Source organism: Pelophylax lessonae (genome assembly GCF_965119305.1).
Source record: "Pelophylax lessonae genome assembly, chromosome: 1".
Lineage (NCBI taxonomy): Eukaryota > Metazoa > Chordata > Amphibia > Anura > Ranidae > Pelophylax > Pelophylax lessonae.
Window position 1 is genome coordinate 294,467,661 of NC_138768.1, and position 12,941 is coordinate 294,480,601.

At 39.0% G+C, this 12,941-nt stretch overlaps 1 protein-coding gene across 1 annotated transcript in view; it reads right to left on the bottom strand.

Moving 5' to 3' along the window:
• The window catches only part of MYO18B (myosin XVIIIB), an 842,989-nt gene that overhangs the window by 678,227 nt on the left and 151,821 nt on the right, over positions 1–12,941 (bottom strand). The window contains exon 12 of the mRNA XM_082258232.1: positions 11,786–11,849. Coding sequence (XP_082114358.1) covers positions 11,786–11,849 — 64 coding nt within the window. The remainder of the gene's footprint in view (positions 1–11,785; positions 11,850–12,941) is intronic.

Genomic DNA, 12,941 nt, shown 5'->3' on the forward strand with positions numbered 1-12,941 from the left:
CCCAAGAGGGTTAAGGCAGTGCTGGAAAATAATGATGGCCACACACAATATTGACACTTTGGGCCCAATTTGGACATTTTTACTTAGGGTGTACTCACTTTTGTTGCCAGCTGTTTAGACATTAATGGCTGTGTGTTGAGTTATTTTGAAGGGGCAGCAAATTTTTTTTTTTTTTAACAGTTAAATTTTTATTTTATTGTTAAACATATAAACAACACAAATATTCTAATACAATACATTACTCTGCACAAGGAATAATATTATCCATACCTACTAACACACACAGAAAAAAAAAAAAAAAAATTCTTAGGGAGAGGAAGGGAAGGGGAATATCAATAAACCAATTTAGAAACAAGGAAAGAGAAAAAAAAAAAAAAAAAAGGGAATATTAATTATTATAATAAGTGCCTACTTATATCATTATGGAGCAGGTGACCTTGGCTCACCTACAGCGTCGATCCAGGCTGACCAGACTTTATCAAATTTTTTTGGACAATTCCTACTACCGTATGTAAAACGGTAGAATGGAAGTGTCTTAGTAACGGCAGCTATCCATGATAATCGGGTGGGAGGTTCGGGTAACTTCCATCGCAAAAGGATTTCTCTCCTGGCATAAAACAGGGTATATGTAATGCACATTTTAGCATATTTGTCTCCAACCAGGTCTGTAAGGTTACTCAATAAAGTTACCCTTGGGTCCAAAGGAATCATGATATCAAAAATTTCGCCAATAGTGTCCGTCACCTCTTTCCAAAAGGTTACCAGGTCAGGGCACGACCAAACAACATGTAAAAATGTGCCTATTTCATGCCCACATCTAGTGCACAAAGGATCTTTCGTGGGATATATCCTGGCAAGACGTTGCGGCGTATATTATGCTCTATGTAAAAATTTGAGTTGTATAAATCTGTCCCTAGCCGCTATCATTGAGGGGATATAACCATTAACCGAGTCCTCCCACTCTTCAATAGTCAGATCTGGAATGTCCTCCTTCCATTTATTATAGGTTTTCTCAGGGGATTGACTATGATCTGTTGAGAGTATGGAATATATAGCAGAGAGAGATTTCCCTATTACCTTAAAAGTTAGCATTTTCTCCAAGGGGTCTGATTCCAGGACAACAGGGCCTTGGAACTGAGCCCGCATAGCATGACTAAGCTGGCGGTAACGAAACCCCATGGTGGGAGGTAATGAGTAGGTAGACTGAAGAGCATTAAAGCCTTGAAGTCTTCCATCTTTAATAACATGTTTCATAGTCACAATCCCTCTAGCAGCCCATAACTGTGGATCAGGGAGATGATATAAATGTTTTAAATTAGGATTACCCCACAACGGAGTGTGGGGGGATATATGCAATGGTGTGTTATATATCACCCGCGCCCGAGTCCATATCCGCAGGACAGTCTTCATCAGACTGGTTATTTGAGGATGTGCCTGTTCCCCCCGGAAAACAAGATTACTAAGGGCCGCATACGAACCCAGTAGTGCTGCTTCTAATGTAACTGCAGAGTTGGTTTTGGGCTGGGAGAACCACCACCGGACCGTCACCAGGACAGCCGCCCAAAAATACAATTTAAAGTTAGGAAGCGCTAAGCCTCCTCTTGCAAGAGGAAGATATAGCGTGCGTCTTGCGACTCGTGGAGTAGGAGCAGCAAATTTACACTCTTATACGAACTGTACACTCACTACTTTACATTATAGCAAAGTGTAATTTCTTTAGTGTTGTCACATGAGAAGATATAATAAAGAATTTAGAAAAATGTGAGGAGTGTACTCGCTTTTGTGAGATACTGTATATTTGTGTCCCTACACCAATAAATCCTGCTATGGTGTCCAGTAATTTGCATGCTGGCAGAGTGGAGGCATTCCCAGTGTAAACTACCCAGTAGAAAGAAAGAAAAAAAAACGAAGGCAATGCAAATAATAAAGGAATAGCCATAATGGATTTTAACCTCAGTTTTGATTTTAATCTAGGGTTCTGTAAATGACTAGATAGGCTCTTCTTGCTTTACACCCTTCATACTATAAAATATACTAGATTCACATTTTCTTTATTTAAATTTTTATTGATATTGATAGAATATGAAAATAGGCGTTTTTCCTTTATTTTCACCTCTTGATCTAGCCAGTAAGTCTGTTATCTTCCAACTTCCTTTAACAGATCAAGATGTAAAGCAAAAGTGGCAGTTAGAAGGTTGAGGAAAACCATTTACCACCGACAGGGGTATTTTATAATGGTCATTATTTATTTATTTATGTAAAACCTCTATCCAAATTTAAAAAAATGTTGCTGTAACTGCCTAAAAAGTGTTAAGAGGAGTTTGGCTTTAATTTGTTAGTCGGGTCTATCTAAATCTGCTACTGCACCTAACCCTACCCGATTCTCAAACTGGCAATACTGGTTGGATCACCAGATAAAATAAAGGAAAAAACTAAAAAATGAATGCAGCTTCCACTGCATTTAAAGTAACTGTAAATGATCACCTTTTAAAACAACCCATTCGGTTTAAAATAGAAATGAAATGCAAAACATGTTTGTATAGATATAAAAAAACAATAAAAATATATTTTTTATAAGCGATCACATTCCCTCTATGCTGAGCTGCATTAAAGCTGGGGGAAGGAGAAGCAGCAGGGGCATGTGTCAGGACAAGTCTGATCATTGGAGGAGAGGACACTACGTTCCCAGCGTAGCTAGAGAACTGACCATGTGTGCACTCCTGCTTAGTGTGGTCAGTTTTTAACAGGAAAACAGAGGGACTAGCGGGAATACCAGGGATTTCACATAAATGAAGCAATACAAAGAGAAGAGGATTCTTTCTCATACAAGTACATGGTACACCAGGCACATATCAGGAATATAAAGAGTTGGGGTAACAAACGCTTTAACCATTGGTAGGCTACACTATACTATTTTTGTTTATGGGTTTATATTACCGCTTTAAGTATGGAAGGATGGAAGGATGAAACTGCAGCTTTTCCATTGTGCTATGCATAGCCTTCAGCCTGAATTCCGTTCCATGTATTTAATGTTATAACTGTAATTATAAGGTCCATCCCACATAGATGGATCCCAAGGCTGTCTAGTATAGCTAAATTCTTGGTATGAAGTCATATCCTGTAACACGCAGCCAATTGATGAGATGATTTTACTTTATATGAGCACAGCAAGGCCTGCCCAGGTAAACATTTATAAGTAAAAACCTATACTTTAAAAGAAAGTCATGCAATTATTTAACCTAACAGGCTGCCTGTGGGGTTAAATCCAGAATGGTAGTAGAACAGATATAACCATTATGAAAAAAATAAAGTCTATTTATTAAGACAAGAACTCATATAAAAAAGAATAGGTCAAAAACAGAACAATGGAAAAGTGTGACATTTGTTTTGGTTACGGTTCAGTGCGCTCGGCCAATGTCATACAAAACAAGTAAATAGAAAGAGTGCAGAAAGGACAGGGCACTGCAACAGATAAAACAAAAAGAAATCAAGATAAAGAAAGCGCTTCCAAATAGTTAAGGATATTAAATACTTTATTCATAGAAATGTACTAATTCAAAGTGTTCAATTCCAGATTTAAGGAGAATTTTGGATCAATTAAATTCAAAAGTTGATGTAAATGCTGTTATCATAACTCTACTTAACCACTTGCCGACTGCCTAACGACGATTTACGTCGGCAGTCAGCCGGCAGTCAGCCCCTCACAGGCAAAGCGGCGTAGGTTTACGTCGCTAGCCTGTGAGGCTCTAGGGAGCTCCCGCTCGCTCACGGACCCCCTGCACGTGTGCCCAGCAGACCCGATGTCCGCCGGGCACTCGCGCCTGTCATTCTCCCTTGTGTAAGAATGGAGATCATACGGTTCTGCTATGTAGGACCGTTGATCTCTGTTCTTATACCTCAAGCCACATCCAATCACAGTTAGAAGCACGCCCCCAGGGACACACTTAACCCCTCCCTCTCAAAAAAAAAATTAACCCCTTCACTGAGAGTGTAATTTTTACAGTAACAATAACTTTTGCACAAACCAATCAAAATACGCTTTTTGCAATTTTTTTTACTAAACATATGTAGCATAAAACAAATTGGCCTAAAATGTTAAAAAATTTTGATTTATACATTTTTTGGGGGGGAATTTCATATAAAAAATGTGAAAAATATTGTTATTTTTGCAAAATTGACGCTCTTTTTTTGTTTATAACGCATGATCAAAAAATCGCACAGGTGATCAAATACCACCAAAAGAAAGCTCTGTTTGTGGGAAAAAAAGGACGTCAAATTTGTTTAGGCACAGCATTGCACGACCGCGCAATTGTCCGTTAAAGTCACGCAGTGCCGAATCGCAAAATAGGCCCTGGTCAGGAAGGGGGTAAAATCTTCCAGGGCTTAAGTGGTTAAACATGTCTTTTGGATGAAGCTTTGGACTTCTGTTTTTTTTTTTTTTTTTTATTGCTATTAGTGTCCCCACTGGGGAGAATTCCTCTCCTTTCTGTTCTTGATCAATATATAAATGAATAATACATTAATGAGGGAAAAATCTTCCCAAAATGGCCAGAGGTAGCAATAAATACAATGGTTGGAACTCATATTCCATTGAAGTTACCTACAAGTGGTTGCCCAGTTATCAAGATGTCTTTGAAACTTCTGTTTAAATAGCCAAAGCATTTCTAGTGTATAGACCCCTCTTTTCTAAGGCTGTCCTAGAAAAAGGTTGCTGATAAACAAAAGTTGCAAAATCGGTACCAAAGTTTTCAGCAGCCTGCTGTAGTTTGAAGACCTGAAAGCTCAGCTTCAAGGTTTATTAGGGGCTGAAGCATTGGGAGTTGCCTACTTGATGAGTTTGAGCAACCTTTGTTCCATCCAAGTCTGCTAATTCGATCTGTTATTTACTGACAGGTACACCAGTGTAGGTTAAGAGCTGCTGAGCTGATGTACTCTTAGAATATTGAAAGTTATGCTTACGTATAATGGGCTACATCTAACACACAGTCCTGTACCTGAAATACCTTGGACTGGACATCAACTGACTGGCAGCTCAGCCTACATACAGAACAACAAAAATAGGTCTTCATGCATGGAGAAAGCTAGTCTTTTATTTCTGGTTCAGACATCCTCAGCTATTGTACAACATGCTGGGAAACAAGAGTGGTCACAAACTGCTGCATTTATTTATTCCACCCATGTCTTCCGATAATTCAGTAAACCTTGCTCATTTTGGCCAAAGGCAAAATAAAAATGTATTGAGAATTGGACTGTCAATACTATATGGGGCCTGTATGCAGACATCTGTAAAAAGTACTTCTTTAACTCCTTAATATTCTATATAAAACTAAAGAAAATGGACCCTACCAAAATATCCAGCAATTCCTCAAATCTTTACTCTCTTGCAGAGTGAAACTGCTAGCAGAATCACCAACATCGGATGCATTTGCATGTCACCTGCTACAGTGCCTTGCAAAAGTATTCTGCCCCCTTGAACTTTGCGACCTTTTGCCACATTTCAGGCTTCAAACATAAAGATATAAAACTGTAATTTTTTGTGAAGAATGAACAACAAGTGGGACACAATCATGAAGTGAAACGAAATTTATTGGATATTTCAAACTTTGTTAACAAATAAAAAAACTGAAAAATTGGGCGTGCAAAATTATTCAGCCCCTTTACTTTCAGTGCCGCAAACTCTCTCCAGAAGTTCAGTGAGGATCTCTGAATGACCCAATGTTGACCTAAATGACTAATGATGATAAATAGAATCCACCTGTGTGTAATCAAGTCTCCGTATAAATGCACCTGCACTGTGATAGTCTCAGAGGTCCGTTTAAAACGCAGAGAGCATCATGAAGAACAAGGAACACACAAGGCAGGTCCGAGATACTGTTGTGGAGAAGTTTAAAGCCGGATTTGGATACAAAAAGATTTCCCAAGCTTTAAACATCCCAAGGAGCACTGTGCAAGCGATAATATTGAAATGGAAGGAGTATCAGACCACTGCAAATCTACAAAGACCTGGCCGTCCCTCTAAACTTTCAGCTCATACAAGGAGAAGACTGATCAGAGATGCAGCCAAGAGACCCATGATCACTCTGGATGAACTGCAGAGATCTACAGCTGAGGTGGGAGACTCTGTTCATAGGACAACAATCAGTCGTATACTGCACAAATCTGGCCTTTATGGAAGAGTGGCAAGAAGAAAGCCATTTCTTAAAGATATCCATAAAAAGTGTTGTTTAAAGTTTGCCACAAGCCACCTGGGAGACACACCAAACATGTGGAAGAAGGTACTCTGGTCAGATGAAACCAAAATCGAACTTTTTGGCAACAATGCAAAACGTTATGTTTGGCGTAAAAGCAACACAGCTCATCACCCTGAACACACCATCCCCACTGTCAAACATGGTGGTGTCAGCATCATGGTTTGGGCCTGCTTTTCTTCAGCAGGGACAGGGAAGATGGTTAAAATTGATGGGAAGATGGATGGAGCCAAATACAGGACCATTCTGGAAGAAAACCTGATGGAGTCTGCAAAAGACCTGAGACTGGGATTTGTCTTCCAACAAGACAATGATCCAAAACATAAAGCAAAATCTACAATGGAATGGTTCACAAATAAACATATCCAGCTGTTAGAATGGTCAAGTCAAAGGCCAGACCTGAATCCAATCGAGAATCTGTGGAAAGAACTGAAAACTGCTGTTCACAAATGCTCTCCATCCAACCTCACTGAGCTCGAGCTGTTTTACAAGGAGGAATGGGCAAAAATTTCAGTTTCTCGATGTGCAAAACTGATAGAGACATACCCTAAGCGACTTACAGCTGTAATCGCAGCAAAAGGTGGCGCTACAAAGTATTAACTTAAGGGGGCTGAATAATTTTGCACGCCCAATTTTTTAGTTTTTTATTTGTTAAAAAAGTTTGAAATATCCATTAAATTTCGTTACACTTCATGATTGTGTCCCACTTGTTGATTCTTCACAAAAAATTACAGTTTTATATCTTTATGTTTGAAGCCTGAAATGTGGAAAAAGGTTGCAAAGTTCAAGGGGGCCGAATACTTTTGCAAAGCACTGTATATGCTGTGGTTCCACCTGCCAACCCCTACATCATTATTGTGCCATAGGAGCCAGATGAATGAAAATCCAGTACACAGAGTGGTAGCAGGAATTCAGTACATCCAAATGTATGTCAGACATACAAGATTTGCATGCAGTTTTGGGGATTGGGAAACAGGTGGGGGTATAATTCTTCTTCTGCAGGGTCCGTTTGAAAAAAAAAAAAGAAATTTGGCTACAGTTGCTCCAGTAGGAGTGCTTACAATTATTTAGGAGCATTCAGTGAGGCCAGTGTCCATCTTACAGGTAGTGGGAATTCAGGGTTTCAGCGTACTATACGGAGAAGGTAAAATTGGAAGGGAGGAGAACCCAAGTTTAACTCGTTTAAACTGTTTAACCCCTTTCCAAATTCACCAAACAACTTTTTGATTGACTTGAACATAAAGCAATCAAGAGACAGCTGGCATTGCAAACTATTGTTATTCTCTCATGCAAAATACAAAGAGTGCACAAATTTAAACTTCAGCAGCTGGATAGATTACAAAATGGCAGCTGTTTTATATAATAAAATGTAAAACTTATAAGGAACTGGACCCTAGAGTCCCACTAATTCAATGATGAGTTTCACATTTGCTGTAAACGAATGCACATATCATGAATACTAACCAGAAACTCCTATGCGGGCACAGATAATAAATACAGGGCAGCCTCTCAAATTATTAGTGATCCAGATTTAAACAGCTGCATTTGGTGGCAACATTTCTTCCTGGCAGGTATTTGAAGAGCGGTTCTGGCTATTTAGCACTTTGTCATGTGAGATGATCACACAGAGGAATCATTCTGAGTGACTCAAGGAGTCAAGGAGGAAATTTTGCAGGAGCCGCTCTAGGCAGTGAGGCTGTCTTTCATGCTACATTTACTAACATTTCACATGAATCGTTTAACAGATTAACAGGTTTTATTGCTCAACCTATACATATAGCGTATATAAATTCCTGAACTGAAAGCCTTAAGGCAGCCACACATTGGGGGAGACTGACTTGATAGTGCACATTACCAGTGTTGAGAAATGATAAATATTACCTGCTTTCAGCAGTTCTGACATTTTCTGATTTGAAGGCATGGTGTTAAAATAATTCAAAGGTTACACAACTAGCAATACAACTGCAAAACGCAATTCTAAGCAACAAATGACAGCATTTAAGCCTAGTACACATGCAACGATTATCGGCCGACCGATCGTCCGTCCTTTGTCCAGAGTGGTGTTTTGTTGGTTGGAATGTGCCTAGACCGCACACGAATTTTCTCGCCCGACAAAATTCGACTTCAGAAGTGATGTCATGTGTTGGTTTACTTTCTTTGTGTTCTTTCTTCTCTGAGCATGCCCAGTCTTGCTCATTAGATTTTTCCCTGTCGAAATCTGTACTGACTGCACGAAAATCGGCCATGTTTTGACGGCGGACAAAAGTTTTATAGCCTGCACACCAGATTTTTTTTCGCGCGAAAAGTGGGAGTCGGTTGTCGGAAGCATCATACTAACAAGCCGAAAATCGGCAGATCGGTCATCGGACGAAAATTCCCTGACGATTTTCGACGCGTGTGTACGAGGCTTTAGTGATTGCAGTTGAGTCAAATCTTCAGGCCCAACTTTTTGTGTGTTTTGGATAGTTCTCAAGTTTTTTTTTTTTTTGCTGTTCATGACTATGTTGGGGAGATGTAATGCAATCCCTGTCCCTGTGACAGCAAGATAAGAAATGAGGGGAGCAGAAGCCACTGGGGAAGGAAGACACTGACAGTAATGAAACTGACAAAGACTTTAACCCCTTTCTTTTTTTACTTAAAAATTGTTGCAATCTATGTCCCACTGGAGAGGCTTCACTTGGCCTGACTGCAATAAAAACCTGACATGGGTTTTGTCTCATCACCAGTCAGTGTAAAATAAAAATGGAGATGTGCATGGATCTAACTTCTGTATAATCCCCTGTACAATATTCATACATCAAACCTTTAAGAAGTGTCTGATGACTATGCTGTTTAATCTTTTCTCTCTGTTTCCTGCACCACCGATCACATGCAAGCTTCCAAACATGTTTAAATCTGATTGGAAACCGTAGGTAATGGCATTTTCATAATTTACATCAGTTTTATATGTGCAATAAGTAGCAAAAAGAATGTTCCAACATCATCAGTAAATGTGTTCTAGGATCACCATGTTACAGACAACCGGGAAGAGGGAGAACGGATGCATAACAGGAACATCTGAATAAAGAACTCAAAAACTCAGCAGACAGGCTATTCTCCCTTTATGAACCTGAAAATTAAATTTTCAGCTCTAATAGGGCTGTACCTTCACATTAATTATATATTCAGTTTAGCTTGAATATACATATCTTATACATGTAGAACCACAAAGTGTTCCACTATTCTGCTAACAATTTGGTTCTAGGTGTAGAAACCCAGAGAGGAAGAACTTAAAGGTTCCAGACCACTGCTCTATCTTCCAATGAAATTGGGTCCCCAACATTGCTCTCCTTGCATAGTGTGTGCATTTTTGTTGGTGGAATAGTGTACTTAAAGTATATATTACCTAGAATTGGGCTACTTGTACTCAGGAATGTGATATATGGCATCCCTTGGATCCTTGTCACTCTATAAAATGTCCTGTTGTTGACCATGCAAAAAGATGACCATAAATATAGACATGTCTAAAAAAAATGAATTGCTTAATAGAATCATGGCCATCGATTATGAATCTGTATCTAGGCATATCTGTCCAGATCGTCCTCTCAGTCCTACTTCATGGGAACTGTACTGAAAAACATCAGCAGTAAAGAATAGGCACCACTGATCCCACATACTGCATGTAATAAAGTCATTCATAGAAGGCAGTTCCTCCTTCCAAACTCAGGTAATGTGTAGGCTTGCTGACCTCTTCAGTTTGGGTAGATCTTTAGATAGAGTTACTAAAGCAAGAACAAAGGATGAACCAGCCTCATGCATTCCCATAAAAATGATTTATTTAAGAAACAAGGAATTCCAATATACTCACAAAGGTAGGAAAGTCAGGCACATCCATATACTCCAGTAAAGACTATCCAATAAAGATGCTTGGGTGATACTCATCAACGGGGAGTGAGGCTTATACATTTCAAGGGCAGAACCCCCTTTGCCTTTGAAATGCATAAGCCTTGCTCCCTGTTGATGATTGTCACTCAAGCATCCTTATTGGATTTTCTTTACTAGATTATATTGATGTGCCTGACTTTCTTTTGTGAGTATATTGGAATTCTTTTTTTCTTAAATAAATTACTTTTATAGCAATGCATAAGGTTGGTACACCCTTTGTTTTTGCTTTAGTAACTCTGTCTAAAGATCTACCCAATCTGAAGGGGGAAGCAAGCTTACACATTACCTGAGTTTGGATGGAGGAACTGCCTTCTATGAATGACTTTTATTACATATGCGGGATTGGTGGTGCCTATTCTTTAGTGCTGATTTTTTTAGTATAGTTCATATGAAGTAGGACTTAGAGGATGACCTGGACAGATATGCATAGATACAGATATATACTCTATGGTCATGATTCTAGTAAGCATGGATCGCGATACAGTTTTTTTTTTTTTTTTTTTTTTAAGACATGTCCATATTCAGGGCCAGATTTTTCTTTCAGGGCCATTATCCAGGGCAGTGATGGTGAGCTTTGGCACCCCAGATGTTTTGGAACTACATTTCCCATGATGCTCAGCTACACTGCAGAGTGCATGAGCATCATGTGAAATGTAGTTCCAAAACATCTGGGGTGCCAAGGCTTGCCATCACTGGTCTAGGGTGACAAGGATTCAGGGGATGCCACACATCATATTCCTGACTCCAAGTAACACAATTCTTACAAAAGTAAGAAAGTCAGGCACATCAATATAATCCAATAAAGACAATCTAATAAAGATCCTCGAGTGATACTCATCAACAGGAAGCAAGGCTTATGCATTTCAAAGGCAAAGAGGTTCTGCCCTTGAAACACGTAAGGCTGGCCATACATGTTCAATTGTCTTGTACAATTTTCTGTTAGATTAACCAAAAACCATATAATATGAGGTCAAAACTAAACAACACTTTCAATTGTATCCTATAAGGCAGGCCTTTGTACTACATAGTTGAGGGTAAATCTAAAGAAAAATGTACAGAAAATTGTAAGAAAATTGTATAATGAATGACCAGCCTATGCCTCGCTCCCTATTGGTGGGCATCTTTATTGGCTTGTCTTTACCGGATTATATTGATGTGCCTGACTTTCTTACTTTTGTGAGTATATTGGAATTATTTTTTCTTGAATAAATCACTTTTATGGTAATGCACAAGGCTGGTGCACCCTTTCTTTTGTTTTTAGTAAACGTGCTTCATAGCACCATCAGCAAAGAGGTCCAAATATCCTTAAAAAAATCTATAAAGATAGAAATAGCAGAGCTGTCACTGCTGACTCAATGCGAATACAGTGCAAAAACAATTCTGTGCAATAACTATTGGCACCCACAACTGATTTTTTGTTTGTTTGCTGAAAGATGAAATATAATGGCTTCTTTATGGATCTCTGTGCAGCACAGATTTTATAAAATACACTTGGCTTCATACCTAAAACCTTTAACAATTTGAAAAAAAAAAAAAACAAAGCATGAAGCGGCATTGTAGAACAAAAAGGAAATTCAGCCAGTGTTTGCATTACATTATAAAAAATCCCCTACCTTCACACTTGGCACAGTTCCAAAGGAGTGGTTATCCACCATCTGGTGCAGGTGCAGCTCCGACCTGGGTATAGTTAAAAAAATGTTACAATCAAACTGTGCCTGGAATACAAACAGAGCTTTACAAGAAGCACTTTTTAATTCACAACACATAAAGCATATCAACTAGTGAAAAAAAGGTAAAACCATATAGTTAAGTGATACTATATTGCTACAGTAATTTAGCACTATGGTAGTATCATTTCATGGTGCCATATATATTCCCTCTCTCAGAAATAGGCTTTTACACTCTATACTGGTAAAATTTACAGAGCAGCTAAAACCAATTGCTGGCATTTTTATATAAATGTACAGAGATAAACTCCAAAATAATGTAAGATCAAGTTGTTTTTCTTTCTACCCACAAACAGCAAAGGACACTTCAATAGCACTTAGAAAAGTTGAATTTGAAGGCTTGCTTTGAGAACAGCTCTTTCCTTCAGACTGACAACAATCAGCTAATTACGCCACACTCATAATTCTAAAACGGTTAAGGGGGAGCCATATGGATTGTCTTAGCCAGCCCTATCCAGGTGCTGTTCACAAGCAGGTCAATACTAAAAGCAATGCCCTCCCTGCTGAAGTATTTATAACTAAACAGGAAAAAATGTCTATATAATCATAGATGTACACTAATAGGGCTCATGCACACAGGTACCAGGGGCCATATGACAACATTTGGGAGTATTTCCTTGTCTGAGAGCCACAGGTGCTGCATACAGTCACCTATAGAAAATAACTACTTTAAGCATGTATATGCTTGTTTTTGCATGAACAGGCGTATATGTATGGTTGTTCACCCCTGGACACAGACTGTATGGTATCCAGGATACCCAATGTACTTAAGTCATTTGTTTATTGGGTTCACAGATTGAGACAAATTCAGTAAATTCTATTGGGAATGGCTTGCATTTAGGTCATAGAACAACAGCAGGCTATCAGCTGGAACACTGATGCCTGGAGATCAATGTTCTCCCACCAGTTTTATATCCAGTTTTGTTTATGTAGCACCCTACAGGTAGGTGCAAGGTAAATGCATAGTGGGCCTTGTCTGCCTAACTGCAGGGCCATGATTGTTTTTTTTGGCTAGGGTGTCATGGCTTTCAGGTGTGTCTGC